Genomic DNA, 25,521 nt, shown 5'->3' with positions numbered 1-25,521 from the left:
ATTTTATTAAAAAAAAAGAAATAGATGTGGGCTTTGTTTTGTTTTGTTTGTTTTTAAAGGTATGCCAACGCACTGTTTCATTAAATGGAGAAAAAAAATGAGCGTCAATGTCCTCTCCATGTAGTGCGGAATGGTTCATTCTATAGCACTTCTGCAACTAATATACTTCCAATTTTATATATAAAAAACTAGAATGAGAAAATCTAATGTATTTCAATCAAAAAGACAATTTTAACCCCTTTTTTTTAAGTCCAATAAACAATAAAACCCATTTATAAAGACCAATCACATTTTTTTTTAGCTATTAACTATCCATTATTTCTTACAATGTTCATGTTTAAACAAATTATAATTATTATATGAAAACAAATATATACATATATAAAAATTTTAGAAAAATGGATTATTTGTATATATAAATAAGTAAAAAGGTTAAAAAAAATATCATTAGTTGTGTTATAGGCATCAAAAAGTTCACAAAAAAAGTTTAAGAAATAATGTGACAAAAATGACATGTCATTATTATATTGGTTAATAAATATATTAATATAATTATAGATGAGTGATTCTTTTAAAAGATAAAACATAGCTAATATTCAAACCAACAAGATAATGCCACAGGTCTTGCTAAGTTATTTAATAAATTATTTGGTAAATTTTTTTGGTTCTTCTAATATTATTGTATAAGTCAAATATATTAGTTGAGTAATAATTTGACTATTAAAAAAGGTTAATTTCATCCGCCTTATATGAGATTTAATTTTTAGGACACATTGACCAATGAGGTATCTTGTAAAAATTATTGAAATTGATGAAGAGTTCTATTTTTGCTTGTAATTTTCTAATATGAAATTACTTGAAAGAACTCAAAACCCACATCATATATGACAAAATGGATAGGGGAATATGTAACAAAACAGACATACTGATTAACAATGATCTTTGCAATGATTATGAATCAAGAGAGAGGCCATGACCTTAGCTCTTGATTTTGGAGGCATAAATTGATTCATATCAATGAAACTGATGTAATCCAACTAGTTTGGTTTGATCTGTTAGTCTATGATTAATTTAATTCAATTTGGATAATTTTTAATCAAATCAAACTAAAGGATCAACCATATATATATATATATATATATGATGAGGTTATGATACGATCTGTCTGCATGCGGATTCATACCAAAGTTGAATTCTTTATAAAAAAAAAATATCAATTTTACTGTATATGTATATATAACCGTACACAACAAAACCGATATTTTTTTTAAAAAGCATATATAAATTCGCATCATAAACTTTTTCTATATATATATATATATAATTTGTTAATATATTATTTTAAATATATTTTTATATTTTTAAATTGTTTAGTTTTAATTATTGATAATATTAAATTTAAATTATTTAAAAAATTAAAAAATTTATGAAATTAAAAAAATAATAATAATAATCGGTATTGGGCAAAGCCCAAATCAATTAAACGAATCGAACTGAACCGATGAGTGTCAGTTTTGTTCGACTTGATGTCTCTCAATGGTTTAGTTGGATTTGATTTGCAAAACAATAAATACAAAAAACCGATCGAACAACTGATTTCCATGTCCACCTGTAGTTTTGGTTAAGAATTTTTTGATTGTTTGCCTCATTTGGGTTTATAAAATCCGTGTATCTCAGCCAAAAAAATACATATAATAATAATAATAATAATAATAATAATAATAATAATAATAATAATTGCAACATGACTGGGTCAACAATTAATTGGTGGGATGCACGGTGACAAAGGATTGTGGAGTCAAAAGTATCCGAGTCCATATTTCTTCCATGGCAGGGTATTCATGCTTGGAAAGTTAGGTAACCGATGATATCAGAATTTTAGGAGGACTAAAATATGTATAAAAAAGAAAAAGTAGGATCAAAGTTAGCTTAATACAAAATGTTCATAATAGTTTCAGAATTATTAAAATGAAAACAAACAAATGTCAAAAAGGAATTATATAGCATTTGGTAATACATTTACTATTTTCCTTGGCGACCAAGCCAAACATTCCACAGCTTCCAACCAAATTAACATACTTTAATTAAAACCAATTATTATTATATTTTTTTAAGTTGTTCTCAAAGTATTTAGGTCCAAGAAGCAACAAAGAAAGTGTCAAAACCAAAGGACCCAGTCAGTGCACTAATGGACACTGCTTTTTTTATGCTTGTTGCCCATGCCAAAATGTATGAAGCTGGTGGCTATAAACTAATATCCCAATCCCACCAATATTATCCTCTTCCAAATATCTTCTTCTTCTTCTTCTTCTTCTTCTTCATCATTGGATTATCTAGCCATGCCAACTCCTGGTTATGCTATCGCTGAAGCCCATGCGATGCGGAAGCTCCACAAACAGAAATTGAAGCAAATGGAACAACAACAACAACAACAAACAGTCAAGGCTTGTCCTTCAGGGGAAACTCATCAATCTAGAAGAGTGAAAGAGTCCAATTCTTCTAGTGGTTGTGTTTTCTGGGTGCTCAAGAAAATCCATCCAAGCAACTCCCACATGATGGTCGATGCTCATCAAAAAGAAACTGGATGATGAATATATATATATTCAGCTAAAAATGAAGTTTGGAACTGGATCCTACGAGTCTTAGGAGGTTGATATGATCGTAGAGAAGTTATATACAGTTAATTTGTCTGTAAATGTATTTTTGCAAATTTTATCAAGCCACCTTCATTTAGGATTCAAAATCAGAATTCTTGTTAGATTTTGAAGATATACAAATACAGGTCCTTTGGTTTCCTTTACTGATCATCACCTTCTTGGCTGTGCTTATGTTCGTATTTTTATTTATATTTCTTTTTTTTAAATGAAGTTCATAAATCTTGTATTTACAGCCAGTCAATGTTAAGCTCTTTTTAAACAGAATAATGAGATACTTCAGCATGCAGTAGAGAGTTAAGTCATCTTCCATACTTCAGCACGCAGTAGAGAGTTAAGTCATCTTCCTTTTCTCCCAAAAAATGTTATAAGCTCTTCTTTATTTTGTATATAAATACATTTCTCTGTGCTTTGATAATTTTTTACGTCAATCAATGAGGCATATAAGACCTGTTGTTTAATTGTCAATGCACTAAGCTCTTGACCTTATTCAATATTATTATTTTTGAAGTAAACATTAGCCTTATTAATATAACAACTATACTAAGCGTTATTAGTATAACTATACCATGTCCAGTAATTTTGGACCGTTTCATTTTTTTCATGTTTAGTGTTTTTTTTTTTTTTTTTTTTTTTTTTTTTTTTTTTTTTTTTAACAAGCAACCTAAATGGAAATGATAACTAAAGATAATCTTCATTGCTCAATGCTTATTGCTAAAACTATTCCTTCCTTATTTATCAAAAACAAAACGCATAGTCTTTTCTTTTTCTTTTTTTTTTAAAGTAGATAAATATGTTATATTTCTTCATTTAGATGTCAATTTGGAAATTAGGAGATGTAGCATATCATATAAAAATAAGTTTTGTTATTTATCACTACATTGCAAAGGTTCAAAAAATTAGTATTAATAGAAATATCAAATGTTCAAAATAAGAAAATATTTATGAAAATATAAAAAATTATCAAATGTTGATAAAAATTCATAAAAATAATAGAAATTGATAGAAATTTATTTCAAAAAAATAGAAATTTTTATTGAAATTTTAGAAATAGTTTATTTGATTAATTAATTACCAAGTTGATTGTAAAAACAACAAAATGTTAAATAAATTTTATATTTCTCTTAGTTAATCAATATATAATAAGCATTAATAGTTATAAATATATTATTATCAATAAAAAAATACATATTTAATAAAAGTATTTATTAATTAAGATATATAAAATAATTATTATAATTACATTATCAGTTCATAAAATATCATTTTAATACTACATAAAACTCCTTGGTATTTGAAAACTGTTATTTTAATATCACATAAAACTCCTTGGTAGTTAAAAATTATTGATCTTTTTATTATTTTTATTTTGAGATATAAAATATAAAAAATAATTATTAAATGTTGTATATTTTTGATAATTTTGCATATAATTATTAATATGCTAACCATATGGATCATGTATTAAATGTGGCTATCTTTCTTGATAATATTTATATGATATTTGTTGATTATATGAAAAATTATTATTTTTTTATGATTGAGTTTGAAATAGTATTCACAAGTTACTACTTGATAATATTTCCTTAAGTATTCAACATTCTATCAATTCATTTAGCTACATTTGTAAAAATTATATTTCCTATATATCTTTAAAATATTTATCTACTTTAAAATATTTATTATTTATTACATATACATATTTGAATTTTTTTATATATTATAATTTATATCTACTTTATAATATTTATAGAAATATCAAATTTATTATAGTAAACAAATAATGAATAAGTAAACAATTAAAAATCAATAACATTAATTAATTTTTTTGATAAAAAATTTTTAAAAAATTAAATTTAATAAAAAATTTACAAAAATTTTGAAAATTTCATAAAAATTTAAAAATTTTCATAAAAATTATGAATTTTTTTTTATAAAATTGTAAAATAATTAATGTGGATATTTGATAAAAATTTCAATAAAAATTTTGTAGAAATATCAAAAATTTTTATAGAAATTTTTTAATTTTATCCAAATCTATTTAGAACTAAAATTTCATGTCCACCTTTGAAACTTAAAAAACTATATTGGATTACATACTTTAAAAATAAAAATAAAAATGATTGTACCATATAGGAAAATAAACTCATAAAAATGTCCAACTAAATTGCCATTTATGTCATAAGTCCATTAGTGATGGATGACTCATAATGGCAAATTACATTTTCTAAAAGGAAAATAAATTATAATGCTTTTTTTTTTTTTTTTTGTTAATATGTCATCTACAATACAAAATGATATCTTTGTTAAGATGTTATCTACAATTCGAAATAATAGTTACACAGAATTGTTTTTTTTTTTTTTCAAAAGTGAAAAATAAACATTATATTGAAGGAGAATAAAAAATAAATCAGATAATTGATGAGAATAAGATTAAAAAACAAAAAACAAAATGATTTTAATGAGAACGACCAAGTAAAAAAATAATAATAATATATAAGTCAAAACATAAAAACAAATATTTAATATCAAATCCTGCCCTAGAAAAAGCGGGTGTAAATCCATTAGTTGGAGGATCAAAGGAGAAGAAGAGCGTAGACCTTTTCTCTCCAAAATTAAAAACAAAAACAATTTTTCATTCTGTTTGTCCTTCTTCTTTTTTTCTTTTTTCTTTTTTTTTCTTTTGTTTTTTTCCTTGTCTGTTTATCAGGTTGTTTTTGTTTCTCCAATTGGGGGAGAGAGCTATAGGTAAAATGGCAAAGAGATTGAAAAACCGCCAGTAGCGTTTTCGCATTTAATTCGTTTTAAGTAACAGTGCTCAGTCGGCGAAACTGGAATCTCAGAAGTTTTTTATTCAATTGGAATTTTGGTGCCAAGAATTCGTCACCGCTTCCAGATTGCGTAGATCATTCGCGACAATCAATCAGGTATCTGAAAACGACCAATCCAAGTATTTATTTTGCGATTTTTTTTTGTTTGACCCAATTGTGCCAATTTTATATAAATTTAATTTTATCGGGAAAAGTTTTGGTTCTTTTAGGTGAGATCTGTTATGGTTAGGCCGATTAACATGCTTGATTTCTTGTTGGTTGTTTAATTACCTTGTGTTTCATGCTCTGTTTGTTTGATTTTTCAAGAAAAAGAAAAGTATGATTACTTTTGGAGTTTAGAATTTTGGGTTTTTGGCCAAATGATCAATAACATGTTGTGGTTAATAATTTCAGTTTGTTGAGTTCACAAGTGTGAATGACATTTTGTTGATAGTTAGGCAGACTAATATTCATGATTTGCTGATGTTTGTCGATTACTTGTGTTTCATGCTCTATTTGTTTTTATTTTCGAGATCGAAAAAATAAAAAATAAAAAAGTATGAGTAGGAGTTATTTAAAAAGAGGAGTTTAGAATTTTGGGCTTTTAGCGGAATGATGAATAACATGTTGTGGTTAATAAATTCACTTTGTAAGTTTAGGGGTGGGTTGCATTTTTTGTTGTGTTATACTTTGACATTGCCATCATCACTGTGAACAGGGAGTTTTGATGTTGTCGCAATGGTACTTGCATTTGTCTGGAATCTAAAAAATGTTTGGCCCTTTTCTATGTTCAAACCGGATGACCTAAGAGTATCCAACGACTTTGTTAGCAAACTTTCGATTCCCGAAGAAACGAAACAGTTTGTGTATGCAGTTCGTGAGCCCGAAACTCAATCCCTGATATACATTCTATCTGTTCAGAATTTATCTGAGCGGTCGGTATCAGATTCTGAGTGTCTAATTGGGGAAATTAGACCTGAGCTTGTCATTGCTCAGGTTGGTCATTCACCCACAACTGAAGATAGGGAATTGGGGGATGGTGTTGATAGCTTACTTCCAACATCATCCTTTGAAGTTCTCAGAAGATGTTTTCTGGATAAGGTTAGCAAGGAGAACTACGAAAATGTTGCGAGCAACTTGGTTTTACGAGAGATTTTTGGGACCAGTTTTCATGGGAATTTTTTAGCAGCCAAGAAAGCAGCTCTTGAGGTTGGGTCGTCATTCTTGGAGATTGAGTCAAAATGTTTGAATTCTTCTATTGCGGATAATAGCACCTCAGAGGACCTTGATGCGGTGAGCAAGTACCAAGGATTAGTTAGTAGTCTGGTTCCACAGAAGGTGGGTATACCTGTTTCATCGAGTTCAATGAGGCTTTTCTCAACTAACAATATCCAGTCACAAATGGTCCAATTGTTGGCACCATACATGGATTTATCAATAAAGAGGTTAAGTCCGTCGAGCTCTGTTTTGGAGATTGCCCCAGAAGAAATTCAGCTACAACATAATTATGAGGCCCCACCTTTTGCTAAATCCATCTATTCATTACTTGTGGATCTATATAATATATTTGAAGATATCCCATCAATTGGAAAGGCTCTAGCTCATTCGCAGAAAATGCTATACAGTATAAACAGAGGTGAAGCTGTGGATAACCAAATCATATCTGAGGTTTACATCTTTAGGGTTGCAGTTGAGGGGCTGAGAATTGCTATGAACAATGCTGGTAGACTGCCTATTGACAAATTAGGGAATGCGAACTCTAGCGTGACTGATTTTTCTGAGCTTTCAATTGAGGACAAATCACAAGTTCTCTTTATACAGGCCCTCCGGGATCAGGCTAAGAAGTTCAAGACCATAGTTGCAGTAGTGGATGCCAGTAACTTAGCAGGTCTTAGGAAACACTGGAATGTTCACGTGCCTCCAGAAGTTAAGGATTTGGTTGGTCAGATCATTACAGATTCTGAAGGTGAAGAAGAAATGTCAAAACAGATGGGCATGAAGCGATTATTGACTGAGAAACCTATGGTGGCTGTGGGGGCAGGGGCAACTGCAGTTATAGGAGCTACATCTCTCTCTAAAGTTGTTCCTGCCTCAACCATTATGAAGGCTGTAACATTTAAAGTTCCTGCTTCACTTAAACTGATGATGACCCAAAGCCAGAAAGTAGTTGCTCTAGCCAAGACTTTTGTTCCTTCGAAAGTTGTTGCTCCAGGATTTGCAACTTCTGGGATCAAAACAACGCCTGTCCTTAAGGCAACTGCTTCTGCTGAGAATATACGGGCTGTTGCTCATGGTGTTATAGCCTCTGCTGAGAAAACCAGCTTTTCAGCCATGAGAACAGCATTCTATGAAATAATGAGGAAAAGGCAAGTCCGACCAATTGGTTTTCTGCCATGGGCTACATTCGGGGGTAGCATTGCAACTTGCATGGGGTTGCTTATGTATGGAGATGGGATTGAATGTGTTGCTGAATCTCTTCCTGCTGCTCCATCAATTGCCAATTTGGGTCGAGGGGTTCACAGTTTGCATCAGGTATCTCAGGAATTGAGGCAAACAGATGGCACTAGAATACAAAAATCTGTAGAATCTCTAATGTACAGATTAAAGAAAGTAAAGTTTCAGTAGAATGGGAATGCATCTCTTCCTACCATATGATTACATATTTTATTACTATTTGATTTTGCTCGAGTTTATTGTATATGCGAGTCATCTTAGGGGTTTTATTTGTATTTTGGTGTTAATTTCCTTTTGTGCATATGGTATCCATTTTTCAAACTAGAAACAGCTTAGCATGATAATTTTGATATAACTTGTTGTAAATATTAATTTTTGGTGTACAGCTTCATATTCATGAATACCTGTTTGATATTTGAGTCCTCTGTTTGAGAGCACCTGTCCGGACTTCATGTAACATACAGGGGTAAGCTACCTTTCTTAAAAAAAAGTTTAGAAGGTGTTGGAACTTGGACGGGTGCAAACGTAATTTAGAAGATTTTCTTTTTATGCTATTGTTGAAAATTTATTTGTAAGGTTGTAAAATGAACGAGCACCAGGCTAGTTCAAAACTGCATTTTCATAACTTCATGGCAAAAGTCTGGCACATTAGGTAGTTATAATGCCCCGAGAAAGAACATGCCTTGAATTCTGTGTGCCATGAACGAAAGTGTTGGCAATTTGCTTCCTTGCCAAGAATGAAAAACAGAAAGTATTACCATTCGGGTATAAATTTCATTCAAAAAGATGTGATTATAAGTCATTTTCGTTAACTTGTGTACATGTATAATAATCAGAACTGTCAAAAAGCAGAAGAAAAAGAACATAAATTTAACTAACTGTTACACTGCCCAGTCTAAGAAAATGCCAGCATAAAAGCTTGTGAAAAATATTTTACAAAGTACAATTTCAGAGTAACTAAATAACATGGATCCTGGTAGAAAACAGCAGAACAGTTGGTTTGCCACTGGTAACAATGTTATACATGTATGCGTCTGACCTAGTTTACATCTCTCTTCCTGAATCTAGATGGATTGATCATATGATACACCTATGGAACTAAACTGCAGCCAAACAAAGCTTATCTCTCTTCCTGAATGCAGAGGGACTGATCATATAATGCACGCTATGTAGAGCTATAAGCAGCTAATCAGCTAATCCCTGCATCCCAGAGGAAATATCATAAGATTAATAATCAAATAGGTAACATATGGTATAAAGAAAACCGCAACTGCAAAGTGTGAAAAAGCAACCGCAACATAATCTAAACAATACAAACACCGCATAAAAGCAGAAAACTTTTTCTCCATTTATGCATCCATGTTAGGAAACGGGCCTAACCGAAGCATACACAATAAATAAAAGGAAGAAACTGAAACAGACCATCAGTAAACTATCATACATAGGAGAAACTTGCTTGAACCAAAATCTTCCATAATAATAAGACACTCAATTCAGCCTTGTCCTCATTCATCCACTTAGGGTAAAATAAGATCATGAAAAGTTCAATTTTAACACACACACACACACACACACAAAACAAAGATTTGGATTTTGACAATCCGACCCCACAATCACACACAGGAATGCAAGTTGATCCTACAGTTTCTACTTTCAAACATTAGATGTGTTCTTAGGCTGAAAGGGAAAGGAGAAAACAAATAGCATGCATAACACTGCAATTTTACCACTGATAGCACACTATTACATGCAAGACTGAAACCTAGAGACTCCATGAAGATCAGATGGCCAGTTTACAAGGATACTAAATGGCTGGTAATATTTAAGTTTTACCTAAAACATATATACAAATATTCAGTTGATGAGTTCCTTAAAAAATCTAGGTCAAAAGAGGAAAATGGTGCTAAGGAACGACATTGTTTATATGTATATCAGAGAAGAGGAAAAATAATGCCACAAAAACACAGCTTAGCCATGATTTCACATAAAAGATGTTAACAAAACAAAAATTAGACAACAAAAAATAAGCCTGCAGAGGTGGTTTATTGTAAATCTTATCATGATATAAGACAATATGAATATAGGTCTATAGCCTTTACATACATAATGGAATAGCATCGAAAATAAAAATCCCACCTCTTGAAACAATTTCTACTTCACCCCTCCACTATAACACAATTAAAACAAATTAAATTGCATATTCATTGCAGAGTTCGGCAGTCATGAAATAGTGAACCAGTAAATTAGCATACAGCCTAGACAAGTAGAATAGCAATTCGAAAAATGCAAATGCAGAAGCTAGATTATGAAATAGTGTAGACTAAAACTGTAATAGCATGACGGTTTACTTACCAATACTTGATCAAGCCATCCCAGCCGCATGTTGCTACTTTACTTTGCTCCAATGGATGCCACTCAGCCCCAATGCATACTCCCTCATGACACTTGAGAGTTCTGAACACTTTGCAAGTCTTCCAATCCCAAAACCAACATTTACCCTCACCATCTCCAGACATAACAAACCGTCCATCAGGTGAGAAATTGACCTGACAAGCATAACCAGCAACAACATGCCCAGCAAATCTCTTCTTCTTGTTGAGTTGAAATTTCTCCCTGGTACTGTAAATAAGAATCTGATTGTCCATACTCTGCGCAGCAAGCCAATTCGCATTGGGGTGGAGTGAAATAGATGGCATAGAGTGCATATGAGGCTCACTAATATACTTAATAACCACAGGGATACCAAACTCCCAAACTCGAAGCGATTTGTCATCACTAGAAGTAACAAACCTCCTATTATTATCAACAAATGTAATGGTATTCACAGCACCTAAATGCTGATCATACTCTTGTGTAATCTGTCCAGTGTTCATATCCCACTGAACAATCTTCTTGTCACTCATTCCAGCCAACAAAATGTTCTGTTTATCTTCATCAGGGTTAAGTTTTACCACATAAGGAACCTTCCCCGTCGAGAAAGTCGATATGACTTGCCCGGTTTCAGTATCCCAATACTTAATATTCTTATCATACCCAGCACTCAAGAACTTAGTTCCATCATTAGAGAAACAAATATCCCTAACAGCTTTAGAATGACCCATATAAGTTCTCATACATTTACCAGTATTGAAAACATCCCAAATCTTTACCTTAGTATCCATCCCAGCAGAGAGAATCAAATGCCCATGTTTGGGGAAGAATCTAATTGCAGCAACACCCTTTGTATGCCCACTCCAAGTGTGAACCAACCTTTTTGGTATATAACAATGATCATTGGTAGCCTTAGCATCCTTTGGAGGAGAAATCCAAGACCTACCCTGATAATCTCTCTCCTCTTTTCCATGGAAAGTAGTCTTATCAGCAACAATCTCTCCCTTCTCACCACCTCTCTCCTCACCTTTCTTCTTTGCATACTCTTCAGCATACTTCTTCTGCTCCTCTGTTAACTCAGTTTGCAAACCTTCCTTTTTCCCAGCCCATGGACTCTTTCTGTTCCTCATCAACCAAGTATCGCTTGCAGGATTCTCAACCTCAACTGTATCAACCTCTTCATTCTCATCCTCATCCATCTCCATCTCCTTCTGCTTCTTCTTCTCAATCTTCCTCTTTTTCTGTTCGCTTTGTGGGATATTATAAACAGAAATACCATCATTCTTCTGAAGGGTATCGAAATCTCCCACATAGTTGTACCCAGCAGAGGCAGAAGGGTCGGCCGCATAGCCATACTTGTGGAAAGTGTTGTACTGCTCGTCGAACACAAAGGGTTCGATGGAAGCGTTCTCGACGAAGCCGAGCTTGTGGTTTCGCATGCCTTGGGCAATGCCGTCTTTGGCGTATGGATGAGAAGGGCCATAGATAGGGGTCCAGAGCTGGTCGTATTTGGGGTTGAAGGTTACGGCATGTTGGGTCGGGTCGATGGGTTTGGAAGCGGATCGGTGGGCATTTGCGACGGTGAGAGCTAGGAGGGTATCGTCTACTTTTGGGGCTGAGGATTTGGAAGGGATGACACGGGGTGGGGATGATTCTGGAGAGATATCTGGATCTGGGTCTCCATAGTTTTGCAGAAGATCCATGTTGAAGAAGAAAAAATCAGACGAAAAAAAATATATACATATGGGGAAGAAGAAGGTGGACAGGGATGAAGAAAAAGGCAATTTAAAACCCTACTGCGAATAGGAATGCAAATTTGAATGCCAATGACACCTTTTTTGTTTTTTTTTTTCAGGAATATTATAGAATATAAATAAAGTTTAGAAAAATTAAATTAGATCTAAAAACTTTGGTCCTTATTTAATCACGTGTATAGTACGTGATTTTGGTTTTAGAAACGACAAGATATTAAAAAATATATACATATATATTTTTGAAACAAATATATAAAAAAAAAAATGAAATATAAAATATGAATAAGATTATTTAAATTATTTAACTAAGAAAATAATTTATCTTTCAAAAAATAGTTAAGAAAATAATTTCAATTGGTCCGATATTATAATATTTTGATTATAAAATTAATATTTTAATACTATTACCATTTCTCTCCGTTCCTTTTATATATTTAAATTATATTAGTTCAGCAACTATTAACATAATATCACACAAAAAAAAAGAAAAAAAAAAGAAAAAGAAAAAAAAATTAGATTGACCACCATCCAAATACTCAAAGTCTCAAAATTACTCGGGAAATGCCCGCTCGGGTTAGCCAAGAAAGCCTTAGCGAATTAAAAATAATATATATATATACTGAAATTTCAGTTTTTTAACATTCTTTAATCTATTAAATTTAGTTTTGATGTTATACTGCCTTTTTTTTTTTTTTTTTTTTGGCTCTGAAGTTTTGATGTTATACTGGATTTGAACACAAGGAACACCTTCTACCAAACCCTCCATTTTCCAATTATTTGCCCATGGAAAATAATCTATATGGCACCAACTCAAATAAGCAAGCAAGCAACCACATTAAATTTTGGTTAAAAAAAAAAAAAAATGTTTGTATGGATAACAGAGGAATCCAGTGAACAAAAATCAGTCAAAACAGAAAATCAATAGAAAATCAATGCTCCTCCAACTAGACAAACTTATTTACGAGATATGGGACAAACCAAGCCAGAAATCTACTAAGTAGCGTTACAAATGATCATCAATATCATCAACAAGTGGGATACGATTAATCTAATGTAGAATCAAATTATTCTTAACCCCTTTTTTTTTTTTTTTTTTTTATGGATTCTTCATTTTGATCCTCAACTTCCGAGCTATTTGTGCTGCTTTAGGATGTACTGGTCGCTTACTACTATCACACTGTTCTACCTCAACCCAGTTAATAACTTTCAGTATAAGAGACTGAGGAACTTTCTTAGCTTCCCCATCTGCCATCCCTTTCTGTTTCTTCATTCCTGTCTCCAAAGCTTTCTCTAAGAACTCCATAAACCAGTTTCCAGCTTCTGTTTCAATCTGTTTACCCAATTTGATCGTAGTGCTTAAACTGCAACTCCCTCGTCCTCCTCCTCCTCCTCCTCCTGGTTTCTTGTTTTCATCATTCTCACCAATACTTTCTAGTGCCAGTTTTCCAACTGAGGTGGTGGAAATTGCTTTCCTTTCCGACGACGATACCTTGTTGTTGTTATTACTACTACTACTACTACTTGTTCTCAGCAATTTTCCAATATTTGTCTTCAGTTCACCTCTTTCAGGAATGACTGCAACTGATTTATACAATGCAGACCTTTTTGATGAATTCAATTCTGGGTTGGAAGCGTTGTGTGTAATTTCGTTCAGAACAGAAGAATCATCATCTGCATCTTTTCGTTTGGCATTCGGGTTTTGAGGCACATCAGTGGCTAAAGTAGCTGCTTGAATTGAGACCATATCAGTCACTGCTTGGACAATTTGGTGATGGAATTCCAGAAACCGATCAAAGCAGGCTGCTGGGGAATCTCCTCTTGCTGTTTTGGTCAAGTTGGAAAACAGCCTACAGGTACAACCAAATTATTGTTATTAGCCACGCACTTGGAAAAAAACATAGATGCATAAGAATAATCAAATTAAAGAGTGGCTTTACTTGAGAGATCTGACTAATGCCTCTGTTGCTGAAGCATCTCTTAGTGCTTGAAGGGCAATTTTCTGAGCTGTTTCTCTCTGCTGTACAGCTTCCTATAAAACATAAAGAGTGAGCTAAGAAAATTGGTATGGTAAACAGCTTAGGAGGAACAATTTTAACTGTGCTTGAGTCTAGGAAAATCACCTTGCCAAGAATGCTTAATTTCCCAGGTAAATTCATGTGGAGGCTGGTGCTGTTATCAGCAGATGAATTAGCAGACTGAGGTTGTGGTTCAGTCGTTTTTGAGTTGGAGGAATCCTGAGCATCCCCAGCCATGTTGAGTGAAGTTGCAACTTTTGGATTCCTTAACCTTGGTGGTGGAGTTGAGCTTTTCTTTTCCTGCAACAATTCAAACATTCTCAGGAAACTAACATGAATATTCTTCACCCACCAAAAAGAAAGAAAAAAAAAAGTAAAAAAAGTTGTTGGATTGTGAAAAGAACAGAGAATTTTAGCGAGAAACATAGGAAAAATGTACCTACAGCTGAGTTGAAGGGACTAATTGAGATTTTTGGCTCTCTCTCGCAGACACTCTTGCTCCTGGGAAACTTCAACGCGGAAGGGACAGCACAGCTCTTTCTTAACGCTGCAGGACTTTCTCCTTTTGTCTCCACCATCTTAGCCAAAAGTCCACCACCAAACGAACTCCGAACTCCGGTACCGGGAGTTCCATCCTTTCTCCCTCTGATCATCGGAGACATTGAGAGACCCGTAATGGTCCTAACCGAGCTAGCGGCGCGCTCTTTAACTGGCGTACACTGATCAAAATCCAAAGGAACCGGCTTCAAAACCAAAGGAGATGAAACCCCATCACCCCCGATTAGGCCTGTCCCCCAAGAACCTCTTCTATGAGAAGAGGCCTTTGAATTGGACATTCGCTCATTTTTCTCTCCCTTCTCTCTAAGACCCATCAACGGTTCCGGTGTGCCCACCAACGGGTGACGACCGGGAAGTGGTTTCGCGCCTTTAACGACCGGAACCGGGTCACCAGGCTCCAATCTATCAACGTAGATAAACTGTCCAAGCTGCATTTTGTTGCTGAGGACGAAATCATCTTGTTCTGTAGGAAGACTGACATAAATCGAGTGCGAAGAATCCGAGACTTTTATGTAGAACCCGTGTTTGGGCCACAGATTCTTCTCGTCTAGGTCGGCCGGAACAATATCCGTCACCTGCAAAAGCGAGCTCCGGTGCTCGCTGGTCGCCTTCACCCCTGTATTCATTCCGTTTAGAAGCTTCAACAGAATTCCCGGTGCCAAAGTAGCCATTTTTAGCACCAAACCTTTCAAGATTCAAGAATGACACAAAAATTAAAGGTCAAATTCCCAGAAAAAAATTGAATTCCCAGACAGAATATTTTTATAAAATACAGAGGAAGACCCAGAATCTACCAAGATTCGAGGCCAGGAAAAACTACATCAAAACGGTTTTGATAATTTTTTTTCCAACTCAGTTTCCCTGGGTTTTCATGGTTTGGGGAAAAAGCGAAGAAGAGGGTGAGAGTTAAAAGATAAGAGTGGGGTTTCTTTGTTGAAGCGTCCGTTGGCAACGGTCAGTACTGAGAGAGAGAGAGAAAGAGAGAGAGGGTAAAAAGGCAAAAACATTTTCAAAATTTAGAATTTTCGAACGTTAAGGCAACGGTCATATCTTCGCTAAGTGACGTCGCGTCGTTTCGTAATGATTTTGAATTATAAATCAATCTGCTTGATTTATAATCCAAGGGGCCAAAAAAAATAAAAAAATAAAAAAATAAAAAAGTATTATTAATTTATTAAAATGCTAATCAATAAAATTTGTTGGCAACAAAAGGAGAGTTCCTAAAACGACATTGTGTTGTACTATATCAACTGGTTAAATGTTGGTTTGAAATTTGTACTAGACTACAAGTAGTTGTTGTTATATCAAATAATTTTTGCTTGGAAAAGTATTACTTTCTTAAAACACAATCATTTCCACAAATTAAAGACAAAAAGTTAAACACTGGATCGGGTAGGAAGAGTATATTCAAACTACCTATGGGATCTACAAGTTGAGTACCAAACCTATATTGCTGCCAAAGACATTAAAAACGAGAGCGTTCGGTTTGGCTCCTGCCTTGTGAATTGGCAGCAAAATAGTCAGCATTATATATGTTTGAAAAGAACCAACTATATAATAAACTCAAATCGTGAATTCCATGATCCAATTCAACAACAATCGTCCTATCATTTAGTACTTCTAACTGTCCCACAACACAAAGTGATTGTCCATGTCAGAGATCCATATAGCTTAGGGGCTAGAGATGGACATTTATTTTTCCATTTTAAAATGCCAAAATACAAGTTTATAATGAATATGAGCATGGCCCCGTAAGCATGGCCCAAAACAATGTTCAAACGGCTCAACTTCTGCCTCCTTGAGGAGAACATACATGGTATTGACCACTAGTGTTAACACCACAAGATCCTGGTTCAATCACACTTGGAGTTCAAAAGTTTTCCCTCCCCCAAAGAAGATGAAGAAGAAGAAGAAGAAGAAAAAGGAGAACCAGCTCAACTTGCATTCTTTTCAAAGACCCTTTAGATTGTATATTTTAAACCGATGCTCAGTAAGTTTGTAGTATCAATGGGTAATTTCTAGGCATATTACAAACTACTAGCAATTCAAAGATTCAAAATGAAAATAGAAGTTTAGAGGAACAGAAGTGATGAACCTATATGGCATAATCAGAACGAGGAACAATTATAGTCAAAAGAAATTTCGCTATAATGATACAAAATCATGTTTTTTGTTTTTCATTGACTACTAAATTATGAATGCAACATCTAAGCATTCAGATATGATCTTTTATCACAAGAAAGAACATGCTAATTGCAGACTTATCCGATGTGAAAAAAATTCTCAAACAATGAGGATATGCAGAATGACAGTCTGAAAAGATTTGAAAAAACAACAAAACAATTATCTATCTTCTTTCAAATTATGGCAAGGTTGATTTCCGTCAAGGAACAAAACAAAAATCTGCCTCTGCTGTGATCCTGCTTGTACCTAGAATAAGGAGCTTCAGGTCATGTTATAGTGGTGTTGCAAACCCTGCACACACGAAAATAAGTAAATACATAACACGAAATAGAACTTTACAAGGAAAGTTCTACCTACAAAAGAAATCTAGCATTAAAACAGAAATGTCCTAATAAACTCCATTGTGACATCATCAATTAACATGCTTCCAGCCGATCAGAAATTTCTAATGGCAATCACGACCTCAGAAACAAGATAATTTTATGAAAACAGAAAGTTCTAGCACAATAGGGACTACTACATCGTTCACAAGTTTCTATCCCTTATTCTTCCATGCACCTCCCCAAACTTGTATGATGGATTTTGTAAAAAAACTCATTTTTCTATAGAAGAATTATGGAATAAAAATGGGATTACAATTACAACTCTCAAAAACATTATCTTTCATATGGGAAATTTAAAAATTTGTCTTTCCCTCTGCCCAACCAAATAACATTGGGACCTGATGCTGTTTTGAAATCTGTTTAATTTTATGGTAATTAAACTTTTTTGTAAACTTACAACCCCACCTCCCCACCACCAGAAGAAGAAGAGAAAGAAAGGGAAAAAATAAAAAATAGAAAACAATTCCATAGTCTGTGGCCAGGTCCAGGCTTCCCCCATAAATTTCATCTAGGCAATCAATGCACTCGGTCACTTAGCAGAAACACAAGAGTAAAGATCTTTAGAATGGCTATGCTGCAATTCAAACGTGGCAGAAAAAGTTCAATCAACAATCATCCACCTCCAGGTTCAATATTCGAATAGCAAACTACTAAAATTAAACATCATTAATATCGAAACACCACATGAACACATCAGAAATTCAACCAGAGCATCAAACATCAGAAATCGTGTTCAGGTGCAAATTCAACACCTAAAGAAACAGAAAGGAGAAAAGAAAAATGTTTTCAATCCTATTGTGAGAACTTGGAACTCTAAAATGTCTATTCCATAGTAAATTAGTAAAACCACCCAAACTTCCTAGAATCCCAAATCAAAAATGCAAACACCTATTTAACAGACTCCATCTTCTAAATTGAATCTAGTTTCTTCAATGAATGTGTTCCCCATAATGTGCAGCATTAAATTTATAACAGACATTTTGTATGAAATGGATAACTTGACATTTGATGTCACAATATGCAGTGATACTGAAAAATACAATTAAACCAATCAAATAAAACAAGAAATAAGCGGAGGAGAAACATTATAGTTACCTTCTGATAGACAACCCCACTTGTTATTGTGCAAAGATAGCAGAGAAGTGAATAAGGCAGCGGCAGTGACGCTGTGCATCGGCATCAAAGACTGCATGCTGGCCAACTCCACGGGAATTCTATAATTGCATCATAATAAGTTCATCAATTTGATTAAATAGGACCAAAGAAAAAAAAGAAAAAAGAAAAAAGAAAAACAGGCAAAGTCCAAATTATTCTAACAAAATTCAGCGGGCTTCCTAAATAATGCTTAGAAAGTTGGAATTAACTCAAAAAATTCATGCAATATTTGTACGAGATAGAAAATGACAGAAATAATAGACCAGAAAAGAATTTGAGGAAAATAAAAAGCCCAAACTTTCTAATGTGGGTAATTAGTATTCACAGTAAACCGAGCTGTGAGTCTATGTTTTCTTGAATACAAGGCTACCAAGCTTAAATGCTGAGTACATGGAAGAGGAATAAGGGATAGAGAAACACTACATGAACATCAAGATCCACCATTTTCTCATCATATTCAATTGGGTTTTCACCAAAGTGAGAAAAACAAGAAGGTAAGGGGGGGGGAAGGGGAAAGAAGACAAACCTTGAGAATCTGAGTTTGGGAACAGAGAATCGAGAAGCAAAGTTGGGCTTGGAAGCGGCAAGTCCACTCAACTTAGAAGCTCTGGAAGCGAAGGATGATGGTGACGATGAAAAGCTCAAAAGGGTTTTCACGGAACCTGAAGAAACTTGTACCGTTCGTCTCGCACAGTTAGCCGCCATGTTTCTCTCTCGTCTCCGCCGAAGTGCTCTTCTCGCTCCTCAGCAGCGACTAACCAGGAAAAGGGTTCTCTATGGGCTGGATCTATAACATGGACCGATCAACTGTTTGGGATTTTAGTCTTTCTTTCTTGGACAAGACCGCAACATCATCTTAACCTATTCTATTTCTAATGGATCATAAATGGGCTGGATCTACAATGTTGACCTAACATTGTCTTGGGTTTCGATCGAGTCTTGTTGGGTTTTTGGAATTGGGCTAGTAATATGATACACATTGTTTGTTTTGTTGCATTTCAAAAGGATATAACGCACCTTCTTATTTTTTTTTATTGAGAGGTTCTCTACCAGAGAATCCATGAATTCCAGACACCTGCAGTACAGTACACGGATGGGAAAGACAAATAACCAGCCAACTATATATGCCTTAAAGCCGGGTTTTTCCCATAAATAACCACCTTACAACTCCATTTTAGAAAAATAGCAAAATTTTTTTTTTTTAAAAAAACTAGCCACCTTGGGACAAAAATACCCTTGATAAAATTGAAAATTACACAAAAGCTTTCCTTTCTTCTACACAGCCGTTCGTTCGTGGGGGTAGAGTTTATACAAAACTGTTCGTGGGGTTTCTCTAAACTCTTTGCATCTCATCGCCTCTCACTTTCATTTTTTTGTATTTTCTCAGATCTCAAACTAAAATCAGGTAAAAATTTTATCTTTTTTCTTATTAGATGAAAGTAAGGAAATATGTATTTTTTTTGTTTTTTCTCTTTCTATTTTTTCTTGTAAGTTTTATTATTTTAGGGTTTTTTAAGCTTTTTATTTGATATGGGTATGCAAGAAATTGATTTATGAGATGTTCTATGTGATTTTAAAGATACTTTAGGTGGCATATGGTTTGAAAATGGGAGAAATTTTGTGTAAAACTGAAAAATCGCGAAAAACAGTAAAAATGGAGGAAATTTGGCGAAAAAGATGAATTTCCGCCAATTTCCTCCAGTTTGTCAGTTTTCGCAAATTTCCGCCATTTTTCCGCCAGTTTTCCATCAGTTTTCCGCCAGTTTTCCGCCAATTTTCCGCCAGTTTTCCGCCAGTAGGAAAAAGCTATATTTGGCCCGAAAAAAAAAACAGAATCAACTTTTTTAATACAATTAATATGTTTGTTTAATATTATTCAAAATTTTATATATTTATTGATTTAGTTTAACGTTATTCATTTAATTTTGTAGTCAAATGGAAGATGATGACATTGTAATTGCGGTTTTATACAATGGAACATTGGTACAAAATGATAGTGGTGATTGGGAATATCGAAATGGTAAAAATGTAATGGTTTCCGTCGGTAAGAGATGCACAAAATCAGAGTTAGAGGATGAGATTTTCAATTCTATTGAGATAGATCGAAATGAATATTTGCTAAAGCTAAAATGGATATATGGACGATGTGCAGAAAAGTTGGATCCTACAGAAATACGATGTGATAGGGATGTGAAATGCTTTCTTCAAGAAGTGAGGAATGGATGGATGACAATGATGCGGCCTCCATTGTATGTTGAGGTGATTTCAAAAGTTGAACATGTATGTAGAAATGTTCATCAAACAGCATTTGTTTCGGATAGTGGGAGTAATCTTCATTCTTTTTCTTATCCTCCAATTGGCGGTCGTCTACCACAAGCTTCCGGTACTGAACCAATTCAGGCTACATCTCAGGAAATTATGGTTCAAGAAACTCAGTTTAGAGATCAAGTTGATGTTCGTGAGGGGGCCTGGACATCATTTAACATTCACGAAGGAGTTGATGTTGGAGGTGACTATGCTGAACGGTTTCCTAACGACGAGGAGTATGAGCAGTTGCATCATATTGATCATGATGAGAATTACAACGCAGCAGGGGATGATGTTGGTCATAATGATGTAGATTTTGATCATGAGTTGCCGGATAATGATAATGATATGCATCCTGAAATGAACAATGAAGGAGTTGATGATGTTAGGGTTCATCGTGCTACAAGTGACCACATATCATCGAGCAACAGAAGTGGTTCTATGGCCATATTTTCGTCAAAGTTCACTGGCTGTGAGAGCACAGTAGTTGGACAATTATTTCGCAACAAATGTGACCTACAGAATAAACTGAGTATCTATTGCATGCGAGAAAATAAGGAGTTCAAGGTGACACGATCAACTACACAACGGTATGAGGTTGTATGCTTGGAAAATACTTGTAAATGGCGACTACGTGCAACCACATTTAAAAATGGAGAAATATTTGTTGTGAGAATTTTTGATAATGTACACAGTTGCTCGTTAGATATCGTGCATTGAGAACACAAGCAAGCCAGTAGCCGGGTTATCGGGCAATGTATCAAATCTAAATATGAAGGTATTGCATGTGTTTACAAACCCAAAGAAATTCAACATGATTTTTTGCAGAAATATGGGGTGAATATAAGCTACAACAAAGCATGGAGAGGTAAAGAGTATGCACTTAACAGTGTTAGGGGATCTCCAGAGGAGAATTTTGCTAAGTTACCTACCTACTGTTTTAAGTTAGTGTCGAAGAACCCTGGGACTGTTACACGTATCAAAACAGACAATAATAACAATTTTGTATATTTCTTTATGGCGATTGGAGCAAGCATTAGGGGATTTAAATCCCACATAAGACCCGTATTGGCTGTTGATGCAACTACATTGAAAGGGAAATACAAAGGGTACATGTATATTGCATCGGGCATGGATGGCAATAAGCAAATATATCCTTTGGCTTTCGGCATTGGAGATGGAGAGAACGAGCAAGCATATACATGGTTTTTCCAAAACCTGAAGGATGCCATCGGAGATTTTCCAGATTTGGTGTTTGTGAGTGATAGACACCCCGCTATTGAAAGGGCATTATGCAAAGTTTTTCCCAATGCATACCATGCGTTGTGCACGTACCATATAAGCAGAAATATTAAAGCAAATGGACATGCGAAAGATGAATCAATAATACAATGTTTCATGCTCGCAGCTAGTGCATATTTGGTTGAAGATTTTGAGTTTTATATGGGGCAAATTGAGGCAAAAAACAGTAGAGCTGCCCAGTACATTCGATCATGTGACCCTACAAGGTGGGCACGTTCTCTTTGTCCATGTAGAAGGTACACTATCATGACCACCAATATTGCAGAATGCCATTTAGAAAGCTTGAATGGCATTCTGCTAGATGCTAGAGAGATGCCAATAGTAGCATTAATAGAGCACATACGGGATTTACTGCAAAGGTGGTTTTATGAGCGACGTACTGCAGGTGTAAAATTGACAAAGCCTGTGACTGACCATATGGAAGAGCAACTCAAACTACGAAATTTGGAGTCCATCGGACTACGTGTGAAAGCCATTAATATGCATGAATTTCTTGTGGAAGGTGGGAGTTTGAGGGGTACAGTTAATCTCCAATCAAAAACATGCTCATGCAAAGTCTTCGATCTTGATCAATATCCTTGTGATCATTGTATTGCCGCTTGCAGAGACCGAAAAATTGCTCCTTATGGCATGTGTTCTCATTACTACACCGCGGATGCATATCGTGCAGCTTATGCTGAGTCCATTTATCCTTTGTTAGATGAAAAACAGTGGCATGTCCCGGATGACGTGGCAAGTCGCATTGTTCTTCCACCAAGATGGACACGTAGGCGAGCCGGTAGACCAAGGATGCAACGCATACCATCCGAAGGTGAAGATGTTATTGGACGTAGATGTAGCCGATGCGGTGGTGTTGGACATTATAGGCAGAGATGTACGAATCCATTGTCTTATGCTTCGAATTAGAAAGTTTTAATTTAGTGTTATGGTTTAATATGTTTTGATAATTATTTCATATCTTTTTTTTTTTTTGAATTTAATCCTAAATGAAAAGATGCTTTCTGGAATTGATTTTCAATCTTTAGTTTACATATCATTTTATGAAATGTCCAAATGATTTTGAAAATAAAAACAAACATATATCAATTTTATTTTTATTTAAAATGGTTATTGATTTTAAATGTCACTACATTTTTTGTTAATTCCATCTTCATCTTATATAATATTTGTCTCCACTCCCAATTTTTTTTACCCTACTATTAACTTATATAATCTATTAGAAATTGATTTTCCAAGTGGAGGAAATTAGTTTCTAATAGGAGTAAAAATTATTCAACGATTTCCGCTTGGAGGAAATGTTTTCCAACAGGAGGAAAACTATTTCCGCTTGGAGGAAAATTTTTCCACCTGGCGGAAATTTATCAAGAGGCTTCAATTTTTCTTCATATGGGATTTCCGACTGGAGGAACGTTTTTCCTCCATTTTTCCTCCAGTAGGAAAATTTTTCGGCCTATAGGAAATATTTCCGACAAGCGGAAATTTTTTTAAAATTTGCAATTGAGCTCTTAAGGCGTTTGTGCATAACGGAATTCTAATAAATAAACATGGCACATTTCCTATAAGGTCAATTACTTATCATTACATCAATACCACATTGTTATCTTTGTTAAATGAACATTATAAGCCACCATTATATTTACAATTAAAAGTCAAATATAATAAATAATATGCATCTATAAACATGAAAAAAGGAAAGAAAAAAGCATCACCACGCAGCTCATATGCTAAGTTCTTTGTTGTAAACCTCATATGCATACTTCTTCCTAAAGAACTCCATGTTATCTTGTGTGAATGTCAATGGTAATCTAGCATGTAAGAATTCGATGGTCTTGAGTGTAAATATGCCACAGTCCTCTAACTCTGATTTTGTGCATCTTTTGCCGACGGAAACCATTACATTTTTACCATTTCGATATTCCCAATCACCACTATCATTTTGTACCAATGTTCCATTGTATAAAACCGTAATTACAATGTCATCATCTTCCATTTGACTACAAAATTAAATGAATAACGTTAAACTAAATCAATAAATATATAAAATTTTGAATAATATTAAACAAACATATTAACTGTATTAAAAAAGTTGATTCTGTTTTTTTTTTCGGGCCAAATATAGCTTTTTCCTACTGGCGGAAAACTGGAGGAAAATTGGCGGAAAACTGGCGGAAAACTGACGGAAAACTGGCGGAAAAATGGCGGAAAACTGGCGGAAAATTGGCGGAAAATTGGCGGAAATTTGCGAAAACTGACAAACTGGAGGAAATTGGCGGAAATTCATCTTTTTCGCCAAATTTCCTCCGTTTTTACTGTTTTTCGCGATTTTTCAGTTTTACACAAAATTTCTCCCATTTTCAAACCATATGCCACCTAAAGTATCTTTAAAATCACATAGAACATCTCATAAATCAATTTCTTGCATACCCATATCAAATAAAAAGCTTAAAAAACCCTAAACTAATAAAACTTACAAGAAAAAATAGAAAGAGAAAAAAAAATACATATTTCCTTACTTTCATCTAATAAGAAAAAAGATAAAATTTTTACCTGATTTTAGTTTGAAATCTGAGAAAATACAAAAAAATGAGAGTGAGAGGCGATGAGATGCAAAGAGTTTAGAGAAACCCCACGAACAGTTTTGTATAAACCCCACCCCCACGAACGAACGGCTGTGTAGAAGAAAGGAAAGCTTTTGTAGATAAGGGTACTTTAGTCCAAACGGGTAAAATATTGGTTAGTTTTTAAAAAAATAAAAAAATTTGCTATTTTTCTAAAATGCAATTGTAAAGTGGCTAGTTATGGAAAAAACCCCTTAAAGCCTGCCTTCCTCTCATCTAATAGGTTCTCTATGGGCTGGATCTGTAACGTGGACCCAATCAACCATTTGGGGTGTCAGTCATTATTTGTTGGACAAGAACGAATTATCATCTTAACGTATTCTTCTAATGGATCGGAAATGGGCTGGATCTACAATGTTGACCTAACATTGTCTTATCGAGTCTTGTTGGGTATTTCGATTTGGGCTAGTAATATGCTATTCATTGTTTATTTTGTTGCATTTCACAAAAGGATATAATGAAACTTTTTTCTTTTTTTTTTTAAAGAGGATATAATGATATGCTTTAAAGTCTAAATTTTGTAAATAATATAGAAAAGTTTCCCCATTGTGCAAAATCATTCATCTTTTAAAAATAAAAAAAATTATTAAAAGAAAAGTTTCCACAATTATGGAATCACTTTAACCTCTAGAATCACATAGCTTCAATCAAGATGCAATACCGAGCATATCACATTATAGGGCCATTAAACTTCTTCTTTTTTCTCCTTTTTTGAGCAAGATGGTTTCTACATTGTACAAATCATATTTTTAATACTAGATTCTCTGAGTATGTTAGAAACTTTATCCCATGATGCAAATCCTTGAAAATCTTGTTTTTATAGGTAGTTTAGGAAAAAGTTTCCCATTATGCAAAGTAAAGGAAAACTCCAAACCAGAGACAATAGCCAAACGGATGAACACTGGGGCAATGTGCATGAAGCATGCGATTCATGATTATATTTTATATATAGTGGTT

At 34.1% G+C, this 25,521-nt stretch overlaps 4 protein-coding genes across 6 annotated transcripts; 1 reads left to right on the top strand and 3 right to left on the bottom strand.

The window, feature by feature from the left end:
- The first annotated feature begins 5,173 nt into the window (after positions 1-5,173).
- On the top strand, positions 5,174-8,350 carry LOC125420304 (uncharacterized). The gene is made up of 2 exons (XM_016039318.4): positions 5,174-5,581; positions 6,183-8,350. The coding sequence occupies exon 2, from the start codon at positions 6,203-6,205 to the stop codon at positions 8,087-8,089; it is 1,887 nt and encodes a 628-aa protein (XP_015894804.3). The 5' UTR covers positions 5,174-5,581; positions 6,183-6,202; the 3' UTR covers positions 8,090-8,350.
- A 407-nt stretch (positions 8,351-8,757) lies between these two features.
- Positions 8,758-12,148, bottom strand: LOC125420305 (uncharacterized). 2 transcript variants are annotated; one of them, XM_048466494.2, is made up of 2 exons: positions 10,271-12,148; positions 8,758-9,118 (listed from the first exon to the last, which is right to left on the bottom strand). In XM_048466494.2, exons 1-2 carry the CDS (start codon positions 11,989-11,991, stop codon positions 9,112-9,114), a joined length of 1,728 nt encoding a protein of 575 aa, XP_048322451.1. In that variant the 5' UTR covers positions 11,992-12,148; the 3' UTR covers positions 8,758-9,111. The 2 variants fall into 2 exon arrangements, with proteins under 2 accessions (XP_048322451.1, XP_048322452.1); XM_048466495.2 differs by lacking the exon at positions 8,758-9,118 and having other exon boundaries at positions 10,267-12,148.
- Positions 12,149-13,015: 867 nt separating this feature from the next.
- Positions 13,016-15,702, bottom strand: LOC107428728 (uncharacterized). Of its 2 annotated transcripts, XM_016039314.4 has the most exons (5): positions 15,410-15,702; positions 14,501-15,300; positions 14,163-14,357; positions 13,980-14,071; positions 13,016-13,889 (listed from the first exon to the last, which is right to left on the bottom strand). In XM_016039314.4, exons 2-5 carry the CDS (start codon positions 15,284-15,286, stop codon positions 13,139-13,141), a joined length of 1,824 nt encoding a protein of 607 aa, XP_015894800.3. In that variant the 5' UTR covers positions 15,287-15,300; positions 15,410-15,702; the 3' UTR covers positions 13,016-13,138. The 2 variants fall into 2 exon arrangements, with proteins under 2 accessions (XP_015894800.3, XP_060669695.1); XM_060813712.1 differs by having other exon boundaries at positions 14,501-15,701.
- Positions 15,703-16,702: 1,000 nt separating this feature from the next.
- Positions 16,703-19,110, bottom strand: LOC107428731 (uncharacterized). Its single transcript, XM_016039316.4, has 3 exons — positions 18,864-19,110; positions 18,278-18,396; positions 16,703-17,090 (listed from the first exon to the last, which is right to left on the bottom strand). Exons 1-3 carry the CDS (start codon positions 19,040-19,042, stop codon positions 17,071-17,073), a joined length of 318 nt encoding a protein of 105 aa, XP_015894802.3. The 5' UTR covers positions 19,043-19,110; the 3' UTR covers positions 16,703-17,070.
- Positions 19,111-25,521: the final 6,411 nt, after the last annotated feature.

The sequence above is a fragment of the Ziziphus jujuba genome, chromosome 12, assembly GCF_031755915.1.
Source record: "Ziziphus jujuba cultivar Dongzao chromosome 12, ASM3175591v1".
Lineage (NCBI taxonomy): Eukaryota > Viridiplantae > Streptophyta > Magnoliopsida > Rosales > Rhamnaceae > Ziziphus > Ziziphus jujuba.
This window is presented reverse-complemented; position numbering and strand designations above follow the sequence as displayed.

What these genes read in the sequence shown, in the direction of transcription:
- LOC125420305 (XM_048466494.2), bottom strand. Translation starts at nt 11,991, where the DNA reads ATGGATCTTCTGCAAAACTATGGAGACCCAGATCCAGATATCTCTCCA.
- LOC107428728 (XM_016039314.4), bottom strand. Translation starts at nt 15,286, where the DNA reads ATGGCTACTTTGGCACCGGGAATTCTGTTGAAGCTTCTAAACGGAATG. An exon ending in TTAGTCCCTTCAACTCAGCT is followed by an intron (nt 14,358 to 14,500) that starts GTAGGTACATTT and finishes GAATTGTTGCAG; the next exon opens with GAAAAGAAAAGCTCAACTCC. An exon ending in AATTAAGCATTCTTGGCAAG is followed by an intron (nt 14,072 to 14,162) that starts GTGATTTTCCTA and finishes TATGTTTTATAG; the next exon opens with GAAGCTGTACAGCAGAGAGA.
- LOC125420304 (XM_016039318.4), top strand. Translation starts at nt 6,203, where the DNA reads ATGGTACTTGCATTTGTCTGGAATCTAAAAAATGTTTGGCCCTTTTCT.
- LOC107428731 (XM_016039316.4), bottom strand. Translation starts at nt 19,042, where the DNA reads ATGGCGGCTAACTGTGCGAGACGAACGGTACAAGTTTCTTCAGGTTCC. An exon ending in CCCAAACTCAGATTCTCAAG is followed by an intron (nt 18,397 to 18,863) that starts GTTTGTCTTCTT and finishes ATGCAATTATAG; the next exon opens with AATTCCCGTGGAGTTGGCCA. An exon ending in GTGGGGTTGTCTATCAGAAG is followed by an intron (nt 17,091 to 18,277) that starts GTAACTATAATG and finishes TCGTGTGTGCAG; the next exon opens with GGTTTGCAACACCACTATAA.